At 40.8% G+C, this 15,452-nt stretch overlaps 1 protein-coding gene across 6 annotated transcripts in view; it reads left to right on the top strand.

The window, feature by feature from the left end:
• CD47 (CD47 molecule) overlaps positions 1–3,811 on the top strand; it is a 49,842-nt gene extending 46,031 nt beyond the window's left edge. For all 6 annotated transcript variants that reach the window (XM_081002762.1, XM_081002757.1, XM_081002759.1 and 3 more), the window contains one exon: positions 134–3,811. In XM_081002762.1, coding sequence (XP_080858888.1) covers positions 134–141 — 8 coding nt within the window. In that variant the 3' untranslated portion in view covers positions 142–3,811. The remainder of the gene's footprint in view (positions 1–133) is intronic.
• Positions 3,812–15,452: the final 11,641 nt, after the last annotated feature.

The following is a 15,452-nucleotide window of genomic DNA, read 5'->3' as shown; positions in this document are numbered from 1 at the left end:
CCTATTATTCCTATCTCAAGCAACCTACCTTAAGTTCCGAAGGCACTTACTTGATTTATCAGATTTAACTGTTTGTTTTTAAAGTGTCCCAAATTTCAGATAATAATTTTGTGATTTATTTTTCCCTTCCCAGCAAAGTAAAGCAATCTGGCAATGGACATGGAAACAAGTGGAGAAAGACTTTTGTTGATACACCGTGGCCTTGATGATGCACTACTCAAAGAAAAAGAAAATCAGGAAATTAGTTGTTTTGCATGTGTGGAAAAGTGCTGTAATGACTTATGAGGTAACTTTATAGTCACAGGAGTTGTGGTAATGTTTAAAAGAGAAATGAGTGTATGCACGTGAGTTTATTTTTATTTCTCTCCTTTTTGATTAGATGAGGGAAAGAATACAAAGGACTCTCTCTCTCTCTCTTTTTTTTTTTTTACCCACCGTTTTGTGTCTCTTTAGTGCTGCACTGTTGAACTGCCACTTTTCATAAAGACCAGACTTCATGAAAGGACTACTTTCCAACATAACAGTGTTTGGCACATTAGCGCCTTTCTGTCCTGGGCCAATTTCTGTGATGCTATACAGCAGCTACTTCTTACATGAAGTAGCACTCCTAGCCTCAAAACTGGGGAGCAGTGTTGAAGGAAGGGAAGCAGAAGAGTTGCTCATGAGTCCGCAGTTCTCACTCTTTCTTTTTTTACTTTTTAAAAAACTTTTTTGTACATATAACTGTTCAGTGCTAATGTATTTGCTCGACCTCTCCCTACCTAGTTGTCCCTCAAGTGTGTTGAACTACAACTCCCCATCAGCACCAGCCACACAACCATGCTGGATGTCGCTGACAGGAGTCACATTCCAAAACATCTGGAGGGGTCCTGGGTCGGTGAAGGCTGATTTATATTACGAAACAAATGGTTTTTTTCCTGGTAGCCTGCAACATGGCCAGTACCGGCCCTATATTTAGAAGAGGTTAAGCTTAAGCTAGCATTGGTATGACTGAAAGTTATTGCAGGGTCACAGAAGATAAATCAATGGGACCACTTACACAAATCTTTGTACTGCATGATAAACGATTCTATTTTTTCCATCTTGCTTTTACACACTGACCTGGTTCACATTACAAAAAACAGTGGCCAAGTGCAATGACCTGGGTATGCAGGCTCCCAGGGAGGAGACGATAGCTGCCTTGCTCTTCCCTAGTTGTTTTGCTGCTGCATTGCACACCATGGTGTGGCTTAGCATGTTGTCCCATCTCAGGCTTGAAGGCTAGTTCTGCAGGGCAAACTGCAAACCAAGAACACACTTTACTTGCAGCTCATCATTAGTTTTGATAAGAGTTAAACCAAGAGCCTGGGTTAGATGGCATGGTGAGTCAAAACATGGCTTAGCTCAGTGTGGTCCAGCAGCAGAATGACCAGAGGAGGGTAAAGTGGCTGTGATCTCATGTTCGCTCTAAGCCAGTTTGGCACAATGTGCAAAAACTGCCTAATTCCAATCTTACCTTTTTGACGTTTTCTATGACAAATACAGAAACAATATTCAAATGAGAAAACTATTTATTAAGCACTGTTCATACCCTATGTGGTGTGAATGTGAGTGGATACATTACAAGATGAACAGATATTGTTTGTATTATAATATTTTTGAAAAACGATCGTCATTAGTCTTTTCTAAATAAGAGCCTGGTTTCCAACTCTCTCAGATGATCACAAAAGTCCCATCCACACACTTCCTGTTAGTATTCCTGCTGTATATACTGTAATTCTTTGTGTGCTTTGGTGATCAGTATTGTAGTCAAAGTAACTTTCTCTTTTTTCCTATTCTTTAATTAAAATGCTCTTTAAAATTAAGGACCGAGTTCAGCTTTCGTGGCACAAATCCCAATTTCTACACTGCTGAATGTAGTAGTCCTTTAATGTTCATGAGGCTGAGAATCATCCCATAACACTTATGCTAATTAAATCCTATTTCTTTTCCATCTCCTGCAGTTGCCAGAAACTTATGCGCAGAAACAGGAGTTGTTCTTTTTTGGTCTATAGATTGCCAGCATTCCAAATTAAGCTGCAATTTTTTTTGAAACTATGATTTATGTGATCTCATCTTTCAGTTATTTACATATACAGGGTTTATTATTTATTTTTATTAAATTTTGTATACTGCCTATATCCATAGATCTCAGGGCAGTTCACAATATATAATTACAATATAAAAACACACAAAATACATAATAAAAAAGGACAGAAACAAACCAATAATCCCCGCTTCATTCAAGAGTATTTAAGGAACTCTGTTCCTGTTTCCATCCCACTAAAATATTCTGTGTAGACTCCATTCAAGAAATTGCATTAAAAAAGCATTGTGTGCTCTTCTGCACCTTCCCAATAAGAATCTATCCACTTTAAATGGACTGCAAGATTAATTGTATTGAAACATAGCGTTCTGAGCCCCTAAATTGTGGAGTTTCCCTTTTGGAAGTTCAGGTCAATTTTGTGAAATGCTCTTTATTAAAATGTTCAGTGGGACTTTTGCTCAGTCTCCTGATAGCCCTCTCCCCTCAAATAAAACTGCGTTTCACATCTACATAGCTAAAATGTTTTATTTTAATCTAGTTAGCTGATTGTTACTACCTGAACAACCACCACCACAATGAAGGCTGAGAGCATAGACTTCTTGAGTAGCTGAAGGCCTGATGATGCTAAAGGCAAGTTCCCCACACACCCCACTCATTGCCACATTCAGTACAGCAGTTAATGAACAAAACATTTGCCTGAATAAAGGGGCTTATTAGAGAGATCTGATGCAGTTTGGTTCTCATTTTTTAAATGGCTGTGCTCCCTGGGAGCAGGAATATCATAGATTGCCTCTGATTTTGAATATTTGCCTTTGCTTCTTTTTTTATTATTACTCTGGTAGCGTTGTTCAGTGCTCATATTCCTGCACTGGTTTCCAAAATTTATTCTTAGATTTCTGGGTACTATTGTTTGATCCTCTGATAACTACCACACTGGGTAAAAGGGCTACATTCTCATGTCTGCCCCTAACTGAGGTAGGTATTTGAAGATCATAAATATTCATGTAAAGATGGCAGGATTAGGTGGTAAGCTTGTACATTGGCTTTAATTCTTAAGGTTTGGGATCTTGGATCTCTCTTTTTAAAAATTATTGTGCATGTGTTTGAGGTCCGCCATCCTGAATGCAAAACAAAATTCAATATATCCCATTAGTTGGTTATCGGTCCACGTGTTCCGTAGCATCGTAGTAAGTTGATTCATTGCTGATGCATCTCATTTCTGGAGCATGCAGAAAATGAGAATTCTGCAAATTCATTCCATGCTATATTTGAATTTGAAGTCTAGTCCTGCTGTTTGCCTTGCAAGACTATATGATTTTGTTTGAAAAAGCACTAAAGACAACTTATGTATCCCACAAATGGGTAAAGCCAAATTCTTTCCTGTAAATAAATATTCCTTCGTCTTACAGAAAGACTTTGATTCTGATTATGCCCGTTTGAAAATGTCATAACATGTACAAGAGGGTCCTGTGCTTTAAATTTCATATGGCCATCATTCAGAAGAGAAAGTTTTCCTAAACTAGTCCTTTATTTTCCCCGATGTTTAAGAAACCAAAGTGGTTATGCCTGTTTTAATACTTGTGATTGGGGTTTTCTTTTTCTTTTTGTATAAATATAAAGCCAAATCTTTGTTGTTTGACCATTTGGAAAAATCTCCAGTCTTTTAAACATAACAGTGTGTTTTTATTTATTGAACATAGCTTTGTAAATCAACTATATAATTAAAATAAAAGTGTTTTAATTTTTTGAGGGTCTTTCTCCTTGCGTTCTCGAAGTTACTATCAATTATTTTTAGGCCAGCTAGGCTACGTTTCTTTCAAATTAACCCTGAAAGGTTTGTTGCAAATAGTTACTAATTCAGTTTTTCACAGTATGCTTAACCATGCCCCCTTTTTTCCACTGAAAATATATTAACATTAAAACAGAAATGTCAGTGACACAGTTTTCAGCCGGTGAGTTCAATGTTATGTTCTAAATTAGCATATTAGCACTAAATGTTGAAATTTCTTTAAAACCATGCAAAGAAAAAAAGCTTAAATAATTAAATTTCTGGGAGCTAGTGTAAATATAATGGAAATAACTTAGCAAAATGTAAAATGCTCTCTTCTATTCTGTGGAGAGATCATGGTGAGGTGCATTTTAAGACATTGAAGTTGGTACTATACATTAATCATTCAAGGCATGTTATAGTATTATGGGGGGGGGGGAGTTGGCTAACTTTTTAATTACTTGACCTGAGAAACGTCAGCAAGACCTATGAAGGAAAAATTATTTTCAGATCAGATGCTTGTCAGATTCACACCTTTTAGCAGTTACTTTTATGGCACATCCCTTCTCAGGTTAAAAATTATTCAGAAGAGCTTCCATAGAAAGCAAATATTTTATTATGTCTGGGACATCTTGGTGTTTTTGTAGGCAAGGTTTGAGGAGTTCATATAGTGACAAGAAGGTCTGTTTGGGTGGGGCATAATTTATTGGTAGGAAAATGGAGGGAAGGCAAATGAGATTTCAAAGATAGAATGCCTGATGTTAACAGCTGCAGATCCATTAGCATTCCAGTTTTAAATAAAATTGAGTCTGATTCACCTCATGCTTCAGAATATGTTGTTTGAGACTGAACAGTTTACATATTTTACAAGGGAAAATATAAGGTATGTGAAGTGTAGGTGACCTTGTAACCGAAGCAACACAGAAAACGCAGGTGCATGTTTCCTGAACTTCTCCATCCTCTTGGCATTGGTAGTACAAAAGCTTCCTTAGAATTCTAGATTTAAAAAAACACACAAAAAATCCTTTGCTGCCAAGAGCAACAAAATAATAAAGCACATCTTGATGTGTTTTGTTTGTAAAAATTCAGCCCAAACTGTTTCTAACCTTCTGCTGATGTTTCTCTTTCTCCCACTCCCTCCATTCTTGTTTTACACTTGACTGTCTTATATTGCAATTTTCTGAATTCCCACTTCACATGCTTACATTTTCTGCCTTTACTTTCCTGTCAGGCATGCAGCATTAGCATATTACCATAAGCATACATTGGACTTGGTTAATCCAATAAATTATCTATTTATTTCATATATTTATGTATCATTTAATAACAGAACAGTTTCCAAGTAGTTTACAAAACCCCCCACAAATTAATAATGAAACTATAAATTATTATTATTTCTCCAGCCACTCTGGGTGGCTTACAGCATATCTGAAAACATAAAACATCAAGAGTTAAAAACCTCCCAAATAAAACAATAAAATTCTCAAAAAGCATAAACTTGACAGCGCATTTTTAATACATCTTGAGAGTCAGGGAAGTGACTAACTAGCCTGACCACAAGCCACCCCTTTTTCCAAATGCTGCTGCTTTCATGCTAGACCTTGCTATGGCCATTGTTGGCTGCCATGTTCAAGGCTGGGCAGGAGTTTTTCCACTTGACAAATTGGCACCAGCCACTTAGTTTTTGCCCACCTCTTAGAAGTCATCACTACTTTGTGAGGTTAGGCATTGGGTAAGCCTTAGTCTTGGCTGGAGGGGAGGTTGTAGCCTCTGCTTGCCCTCCTTGGTTAAGGGTATCCCATTAAAGGGATCTGTGAGGAGTTCCTTCTGTTTGACACCCAGATGGGAGCTAGGGCCACAGAACTCCAGCAGGGACCCCTCAGGGGGTACCCCTATTTGATGTAGGTCATAGTGTTGCGAAGGTTACCTGGATACATGTTTAAGGTGTGCTCAAAGACTACAGACACAGCAACTGGAGAAAAGAAAGTAAAATTTATTGCTGACAGCAATAGGTCCAGTGGAGTTCTCTCCCAAGGACTGGACCCTGATCATTTGTGCTCTGAGCTTATATACCTTTTTCCAGATAGCGTTAGGCATTACATATTCATTGTTGTTGTTGTTGTTTAGTCGTTTAGTCGTGTCCGACTCTTCGTGACCCCATGGACCAGAGCACGCCAGGCACCCCTGTCTTCCACTGCCTCCTGCAGTTTGATCGGACTCATGCTGGTAGCTTCAAGAACACTGTCCAACCATCTCATCCTCTCTCGTCCCCTTCTTGTGCCCTCCATCTTTCCCAGCATCAAGGTCTTTTCCAGGGAGTCTTCTCTTCCCATGAGGTGGCCAAAGTATTGGAGCCTCAGTTTCACGGTCTGTGAGCACTCAGGGCTGATTTCCTTAAGAATGGATACGTTTGATCTTCTTGCAGTCCATGGGACTCTCAAGAGTCTCCTCCAGCACCATAATTCAAAAGCATCAATTCTTCGGTGATCAGCCTTCTTTATGGTCCAGCTCTCACTTCCATACATCACTACTGGGAAAACCATGGCTTTAACTATGCGGACCTTTGTTGGTAAGGTGATGTCTCTGCTTTTTAAGATGCTGTCTAGGTTTGCCATCACCTTTCTCCCAAGGAGCAGGCGTCTTTTAATTTCGTGACTGCTGTCACCATCTGCAGTGATCATGGAGCCCAAGAAAGTAAAATCTCTCACTGCCTCCATTTCTTCCCCTTCTATTTGCCAGGAGGTGATGGGCCCAGTGGCCATGATCTTCGTTTTTTTGATGTTGAGCTTCAGACCATATTTTGCGCTCTCCTCTTTCACCCTCATTAAAAGGTTCTTTAATTCCTCCTCACTTTCTGCCATCAAGGTTGTGTCATCTTCATATCTGAGGTTGTTGATATTTCTTCCGGCAATCTTAATTCCGGCTTGGGATTCATCCAGCCCAGCCTTTCACATGATGAATTCTGCATATAAGTTAAATAAGCAGGGAGACAATATACAACCTTGCCGTACTCCTTTCCCAATTTTGAACCAATCAGTTGTTCCATATCCAGTTCTAACTGTAGCTTCTTGTCCCACATAGAGATTTTTCAGGAGACAGATGAGGTGATCAGGCACTCCCATTTCTTTTAGAACTTGCCATAGTTTGCTGTGGTCGACACAGTCAAAGGCTTTTGCATAGTCAATGAAGCAGAAGTAGATGTCTTTCTGGAACTCTCTAGCTTTCTCCATAATCCAGCGCATGTTTGCAATTTGGTCTCTGGTTCCTCTGCCTCTTCTAAATCCAGCTTGCACTTCTGGGAGTTCTCGGTCCACATACTGCTTAAGTCTGCCTTGTAGAATTTTTAGGATAACCTTGCTAGTGTGTGAAATGAGTGCAATTGTGTGGTAGTTGGAGCATTCTTTGGCACTGCCCTTCTTTGGGATTGGGATGTAGACTGATCTTCTCCAATCCTCTGGCCACTGCTGAGTTTTCCAAATTTGCTTGCATATTGAGTGTAGCACCTTAAGAGCATCATCTTTTAAAATTTTAAATAGTTCAGCTGGAATATCATCACTTCCACTGGCCTTGTTATTAGCAATGCTTTCTAAGGCCCATTTGACTTCACTCTCCAGGATGTCTGGCTCAAGGTCAACAACCACACTACCGGGGGTATACGAGACATCCATTTCTTTCTGGTATAGTTCCTCTGTGTATTCTTGCCACCTCTTCTTGATGTCTTCTGCTTCTGTTAGGTCCTTTCCACTTTTGTCTTTTATTATGGAAATCTTTGTACGAAATGTTCCTTTCATATCTCCAATTTTCTTGAACAGATCTCTGGTTTTTCCCATTCTATTGTTTTCCTCTATTTCTTTGCATTGCTTGTTTAAGAAGGCCTTCTTGTCTCTCCTTGCTATTTTTTGGAAATCTGCATTCAATTTCCTGTATCTTTCACTATCTCCCTCGCATTTTGCTTGCCTTCTCTCCCTCGCTATTTGTAAGGCCTCGTTGGACAACCACTTTGCTTTCTTGCATTTCCTTTTCATTGGGATGGTTTTAGTTGCTGCCTCCTGTATAATGTTACGAGCCTCCATCCATAGTTCTTCAGGCACTCTGTCCACCAAATCTAAATCCTTAAACCTGTTCCTCACTTCCACTGTGTATTCATAAGGGATTTGACTTAGATTGTATCTTACCGGTCCAGTGGTTTTTCCTACTTTCTTCAGTTTAAGCTTGAATTTTGCTATAAGAAGCTGATGATCTGAGCCACAGTCAGCTCCAGGTCTTGTTTTTGCTGACTGTATAGAGCTTCTCCATCTTTGGCTGCAGAGAATATAATCAATCTGATTTCGATGCTGCCCGTCTGGTGATGTCCATGTGCAGAGTCGTCTCTTGTGTTGTTGGAAAAGAGTGTTTGTGATAGCCAGCTTGTTCTCTTGGCAGAACTCTATTAGCCTTTGCCCTGCTTCGTTTTGAACTCCCAAGGCCAAACTTGCCAGTTGTTCCTTTTATCTCTTGACTCCCTACTTTAGCATTCCAATCCCCTATAATGAGAAGAACATCCTTCTTTGGTGTCATTTCTATAAGGTGTTGTAAGACTTCATGGAATTGGACAATTTCAGTTTCTTCAGCACCAGTGGTTGGTGCATAAACTTGGATTACTGTGATGTTAAAAGGTCTGCCTTGGATTCGTATCAAGATCATTCTATCATTTTTGAGATTGCATCCCAGTACAGCTTTCGCCACTCTTTTGTTGACTATGAGGGCCACTCCATTTCTTTTACGGGATTCTTGCCCACAGTAGTAGATGTGATGGTCATCTGAACTGAATCCGCCCATTCCCGTCCATTTTAGTTCACTGATGCCCAGGATGTCAATATTTATTCTTGCCATCTCATTTTTGACCACATCCAACTTACCCAGGTTCATGGTTCTTACATTCCAGGTTCCTATGCAATATTTTTCTTTACAGCATTGGACTTTCCTTTCGCTTCCAGGCATATCCGCAACTGAGCGTCCTTTCGGCTTTGGCCCAGCCGCTTCATCAGCTCTGAATCTACTTGTACTTGTCCTCCGCTCTTCCTCAGTAGCATGTTGGACGGCTTCCGACCTGAGGGGCTCATCTTCCAGCGTCATAACTTTTATATGCCTGTTGTCTTTGTCCATGGAGTTTTCTTGGCAGGGATACTGGAGTGACTTGCCGGTTCCTGCTCCAGGTGGATCACGTTTGGTCAAAACTCTCCACTATGACCTGTCCATCTTGGGTGGCCCTGCACGGCATAGCTCATAGCTTCTCTGAGTTATTCAAGCCCCTTCGCCACGGCAAGGCAGTGATCCATGAAGGAGTACATATTCATAAACTGCAGCAAAATTAAACCAATAAGCTTGGACACCACCCTTCCTATATCCTCCTATGTCCATATAAAGATTACTTCTGCTTTCCATATAATCACTCATTATTTTAGTAATTACTCATATACTGTTATCAGCAAGCAAAGCAAAAATCCTCAATGGGCAGACAAAGCCCCAAAACTGCCTCCGGTTATCAGACATCCTGTGTACTATGTGGAAAGCACCCAACTTGGACATCCTGTTTCACTGAACATTGGGTTATGATGACCGTCCCATGGCTATGATGGATGTCTTCCTTACAAACTGCAAACACAGCTAAATGCATTTATGTTTTCTGCTAACATAGCAATAAGGCTAAGAGAAAGGCACAGCATTTGGCTTTTTAGAATTAGGCACTTGGGGCACTATAAGGTAAAGTGAGGCACAACAATATATATAAGGCCCAATGATATAACTGTATGCTTTCTTTAGGGGGCCTTGCCACAATAGCTCCTCGCCCATGATGTGGTTGACCCTTAGGCAGACTCCCAACAGACAGGCTGGAGTTAAATAAATGGCTTCACCCAACGCCTACGCCAAACCACATCTGTAACCAACAAAGTTGTACTGTATTTGAACCCCCGTAACACTATATGCTGCTGTCTGGTCTGCTTATTTCATTACACTGGGAGCAACTGGGTCTCTGGGCTTTGGCATGCAATTAATTTTGTTTTCCCAATGTTTCGTTATCTGTTAATTTCTGTATTGTATTTGACTTCTGTGCAATGCAAAAGCCGCTGCTGGGAATATAGCCAAATATGGCACAAGTTTAGTACTCATTTCCATGTTACTTGTTTCCAGGGAAAAAAATCCTCTTGCAGATAACATGGAAATGAGCACTAAACTTGCACTATATATTTGCTCAAGTGGCTTTTATGTTGTGTGAAAACTCAATGCAGAAATGAACAGGGAAACTTCAGGAGAACCAAATAAGCTGCCACATGAATACAACCTCTGTGATCTTCAGCCTTGAAAGGCTCTTAGCACGTTTTTTACAATGGTACGACATACGCACTATACCAGGTATAGGAAGGTACAACTAAATATCCTTCTGTGAAGGGAACAGGCATTTCTTGCCTCGCTTTTACCTTTTCCTTTGCAGTCCCGTGTCCCCCAAAATCTGTTGCTGGGGTTCAAGTGCCCCTTGTGAATGGTGATGGGCAAGACACTTGATGGAAATCACTTTCCCTTCTGTAAATAGAGGGGCAGCATAGGATCCAAGCCAGGCTTCCTCAACCTCGGCCCTCCAGATGTTTTGAGACTACAATCCCATCATCCCTGACCACTGGTCCTGCTAGCTAGGGATCATGGGAGTTGTAGGCCAAAAACATCTAGAGGGCTGAGTCTGAGGAAGCCTGATCCAAGCACATCTATTTAAAAGGAGCAAAATACCGGCAACAATTTAATAAACCTGCCCAGCATTGGTCAAATCAGATACTACCTGTAGTTAGAAAAACGGGGGCAAATTATAGAGTTTCATTTTTAGAGGTATTACATAAATGATCAAATAGACTTTTGAGTAAACAAGGAAAGTGATTTCATTTTTTTAAAAAGCCCCTTTTGATAGAGATGACTTGGGAACCATGTTTTGCAAGATGTACACTTCATTTATTCTTAATGAAAGAAATTAAAGAGTGTTCATAGTTTAAATGCCTGCCTCATCAGAACTTGCGTCTGCCTCAGCAGGTAATGTTCAAATCCATTTGGAATTCTGCTGCTCTTCTTCATTTCCCCAAAGGGAAAAAAATAATCGTATACTTGAAGATTATGCTAAAAGCATGAAAGCCTTCTTTCTGGAGGTGTCAGTTTCAAAACCATAATATATTAAACTGGTATTGCCTTTGTGTGTAACCACCATTCTCACATGGCCCACCCAACGTTGCTGTAAGGGATCATTGAGGTCACATCCCTTGGTACTCAATTAAGCACAATTTTATTACATGCAGTGATATATCAAAACTGTGGAAAAGCAGAGAACATTTTCATCAGTATTGTTACTAAAATAAACCAAGTTTGAATTTTGAAAGCACTGAATCTTCCATAGAAACTGCATCTGTAAGACAGCAGAAGTCCCCCCCCCCTTTATTGAGCATGCTGAATAGCTTTTTCATGTTTATGTGAATGCAGAAAGTTGTTAGCTGCATTTGCAGGAGAAGTTTGGCATATGTCAGTGTCGCACACTACATCAGTAACAGTAAATCAATGCTTTAGAGACCTGTAAATTCATATGCCAATGCACAGTGTCATCCTGTGGATAATGGAGTGACCTGAGGTTCAAGTCAAAGCTTGAATGTCTAATGATGTTTTGCCATTCTCTGCTGTTCAGCAAAACGTCAGGAGGAGAAGCTGTTAACCAGAACAGTAGATACATAAACTTCCAGATCTGGCCTAAAAAGTGTACCCCATTTTCTAATGGGGCGATGCCAACATCTTCCTTGTCTTCTAAAGCTTCTCTCTGGTAATAGTGCTGGTGGGAAGTTGGTTCATGAAAAAGCTGTGATGATGGCTGCAGAGTGTACCCTGATTTTAGCTGATGTGAGCAATTTATCTAGATAGATGGAGCGAGTGAGCCAAAGCTTCACTGGCTGACTACCTCCTTTCCTCTTAAGTGAGGGTATCCCTAAAGCGAAGTTCAGCTCATGGGAAGTCCACATCCAACCCACATTTTCCCTTTCACCGAGTACTGAATGTGTGATATGCACAGCCTTCCACCAGAAAGATGTATTGCTGCTTTTGTCCATTTTATCTCCATACCGATTGTGTATAGTGAAATGTCTTGTTTGTTCAGCGCTTTCCTTGCCTTCCCTGTTTCTCAAAGGGAACGATTTGTGTAAGCTGCAGTAAGAACTCCAAGGGGGAGGGACGGAGAGACTGTTGTTTGGGGTGGGTGGCTGTTTCCATCATGCCCCATCCTCCTCCTAGGAGCCTTCATAAAGGAGGAGTAAAAGCAGCCAGAAGAACTGTGAGCCGGATTCTGATCTTTTGAGCTGCGGACAATGTTGACGAAACAGCAGCCTCTGTGAGGGAAGTGATAAAAGTCCATTTGACGGGGGGGGGGGGGAATTCAGGGCCTAGGGACAGAAAGAGTTGCAGCACACACCAGAGGAAACCTGTGGTTTGAGAGGGAACAAGAATGGCAAAAGTGTCACACGCAAAAAAGTGGCTAAAGGCCCAAGAGGCTCTAGGTTTGAGAGAGGAGTGAAGGAGGCTCCGAGTTGAGAGAGAAACTCACACAGACCTTATAAGATGAGCTGTGCACTGCAGGAGTGAAAAGGCAATTAAGCTCTGGAGTAGAAGTTTTGGTATGAGCAGCCAAGGGGTGAGCCAGGGGTCTAGTACTCACATTCAGTTTGAACTAACAATCCAAATATTTGGCAGTGGCTTCCCAATTTATTATACCATTGCCATAGTAACACCTTGAATTACAGGCCTAAATTAGGTCCCCAGATGGCTTGCTACAAACACGTAATGAAACATATTTATATTAATTTTAAACAGAGAGCAATTAGTATAAAGGGAGGGAATGGAAACTCAAAGTTGAGTGTTATTAATTTAATATTAATAGGAATAGGAATACTAGCATTGAGAGCACAGTACTATATCCATGAATGGCTTCTAATGACATGTGAAAGGGTGATCAGCACAGCAGCAGTGAGCTGCCTATAAAGATGAACGATATCTCAGTGTCTTACTATATATATATTTCTACTGCTTTATGAAAGGCACTTTCAGGAAGGCATGTTTCCTACCTGTAACATTTCCACTGTCTGAAGTAGAAATTCTTGTGGTGCGCTTAGAATTTATGATTCAGTGTAGGCAAACCGGAGGCTTAAGGTTGTAGTGGTGGCAGCATATAGCCTGGGGAAGGCAGGCAAGGTCTTGGGCTGGAGTGAGAAAGGAAAGTGGGAAGGGGGCAGCTGGAGGGGAAGGAAGGCAACCTGCAGGAAACAAGTTGTGTTTTAAGAAAGAACCCAACGGGTTGCCTTCCTCACAGAACTTTTCCACCTATGCCCACAGCCTAATATCTACTCAATGCTGCAAGTTGTCTCCTTGGCTGGAGTGGGGCAGGGTGTCTCAAGCAGTGTTAGAAACCGAGATATGAAAGCTAGAAGCTAAATGGCACCTTAAGCCTAGGTTATGGGCACAATAATGGACTGTCTAGGCACACTTTTTTATAACAAGAATACAAAGCTGAAAATGAATGAACTGCAGCTAAAGTCTTATATTCATTTTTCACATGGTCTAGTGAAGACTTCAAAAAACAAAGCCATGCTTCCCCTGCCTGCCCCCCTAATATTCTTAAGTGGGTCTCTTCTCCAGTCTTCAGAGAGTGGCTGGAAGGGGGGAGGCAGAAAAAGGTCCTCCTTTCCTTCCCCTCTGCAGTTTTATTCTGAAATCTTAGGCACAGGACTGTACCCAGAGTTCAGAAACTGCTCACGTTAATGAAATTTCCTATCGCAAAAGGTGTCCGGAACAATGGGAGTTTCAAACGCTGATCTCAAGAGACCAAGAAATGGCCAAAGCTCAACATAAGGTGTGAAGATGGGTAGCCCTTACTTAATACCGTGGTACCTCGGGTTACAGATGCTTCAGGTTACAGGCTCCGCTAACCCAGAAATAGTACCTCAGGTTAAGAACTTTGCTTCAGGATGAGAACAGAAATCGTGCGGCAGCAGCAGGAGGCCCCATTAGCTAAAGTGGTACCTGAGGTTAAGAACAGTTTCAGGTTAAGAACGAACCTCCAGAATGAATTAAGTTCTTAGCCCAAGGTACCACTGTATTCGTTATTTAAACCAAAATTTATACCTAAAGTCTTCTAATTATTTCCCTCATTCAGTTGCCTTTCCTCTTATACTGCCTAATATTTTTTGTCAAACTGGCATCCCTTATTCCTTTCTTTCCCACCCCACCCCCATATAAAATGCATAGGTTTTAATAGAGTGGGAGAATCTATAATAAATGCAAAAATACCCACAAACAAATATGGTACATTTTTAAATTCCTATGCTTTCTGGTGGAATAGAAATAGTGATTTATCAGTGTGTATCAAAAGATCAACATTCCCTAAAATTAAATTAGGCCTGTATAATAAACACAGTGACCAGAATCCAATGAGTTGCATGCGTGTATCCGGGGGGGGGGGGGAATTTTGATCCCTGCGCTCCTGCCCTCCTTTGCCCCACCCTCACTTTGAACAGATCTCTCATATTATACATTGCCTTTGAAAGTCGCTTCAGTTTCAAAAGGGGCTTGTCCAGTACATGCCATAAAAGGCTGCTGTGAGAAAAACACAGGCTCAAAGCTCTCTCGGGTGCAAGGCACTAACGGTATGATTTTTAAAACCTGTAACTATTCTCTCCATTCAAAATTGATAGCCTTGAACCGTGCCACCCACAGCCTAATGAGCAGCATTAGACGAAGGGAGCCAAGCTGCTTTCCTTAATGCATCATGTGTTTGTCTGTGGAGGGAAGCTCTGCATTTTACAAAGTGATTAGTACCATCTATGAAGAACAAGCTCTCCTGGTGAATGCTCCACTGATCCATCTTCCTTTATAAAAATCACAAGAGATGTTGATTTCCTAGCCCCACTTGCATCAATACTAACAGTGCTGCAGAAAATACTTACCGTATTAAACTTCTCTTTATTAAATTGACTCAAATATGCTATAATTTGAGGAGGTTTAATAATTCAGCAGCCATTTATCAATATTTCAAAAGCTGTTCTCTGTAGGCAACGATGAACATGATTTGGTGACTCTGAGCCAAGCACAAATATTTGAAGAGTAAGTTCTTCAGCTGGAGAGGAGTGGAATTATTTACCACTGTATGACAAGGAACTGAACGGATGTTAACAAATAAGTGAAGGGTGAATATCAAGACTAATCTACCCGACGCTGACTGATGCACTGGGATTGGACACTCCTTGTTTTCAAACAGCATCTAATATAAAGACCTTTGTTACATCAAGGCTCTCTGCTGTTCCTACATCAACAGAAGTGGTTGCATTAACTTCTGCTCCGATAAAGGATTTTCTTTTCAACGTTGCTTCAACAAAAATGTTAATCCTCTATTAAATGCTGGGATAGACAATTGCCTAGTGTTGCCTTCTGGTCAGGCAAAGTAATGTGTGACAAGTATGTTGAAGTGTTTATTGCCCCAGCTTCTTTTCATTTTTTAATATTAGTATCTCTGGAAGAAATAAATGGCATGGGTTCTCTCCCCCCCCCCCCCAGCTCCACAAAACCATT

This window comes from Podarcis pityusensis (genome assembly GCF_964106645.2).
Source record: "Podarcis pityusensis genome assembly, chromosome: 4".
NCBI lineage: Eukaryota > Metazoa > Chordata > Lepidosauria > Squamata > Lacertidae > Podarcis > Podarcis pityusensis.
This window is presented reverse-complemented; position numbering and strand designations above follow the sequence as displayed.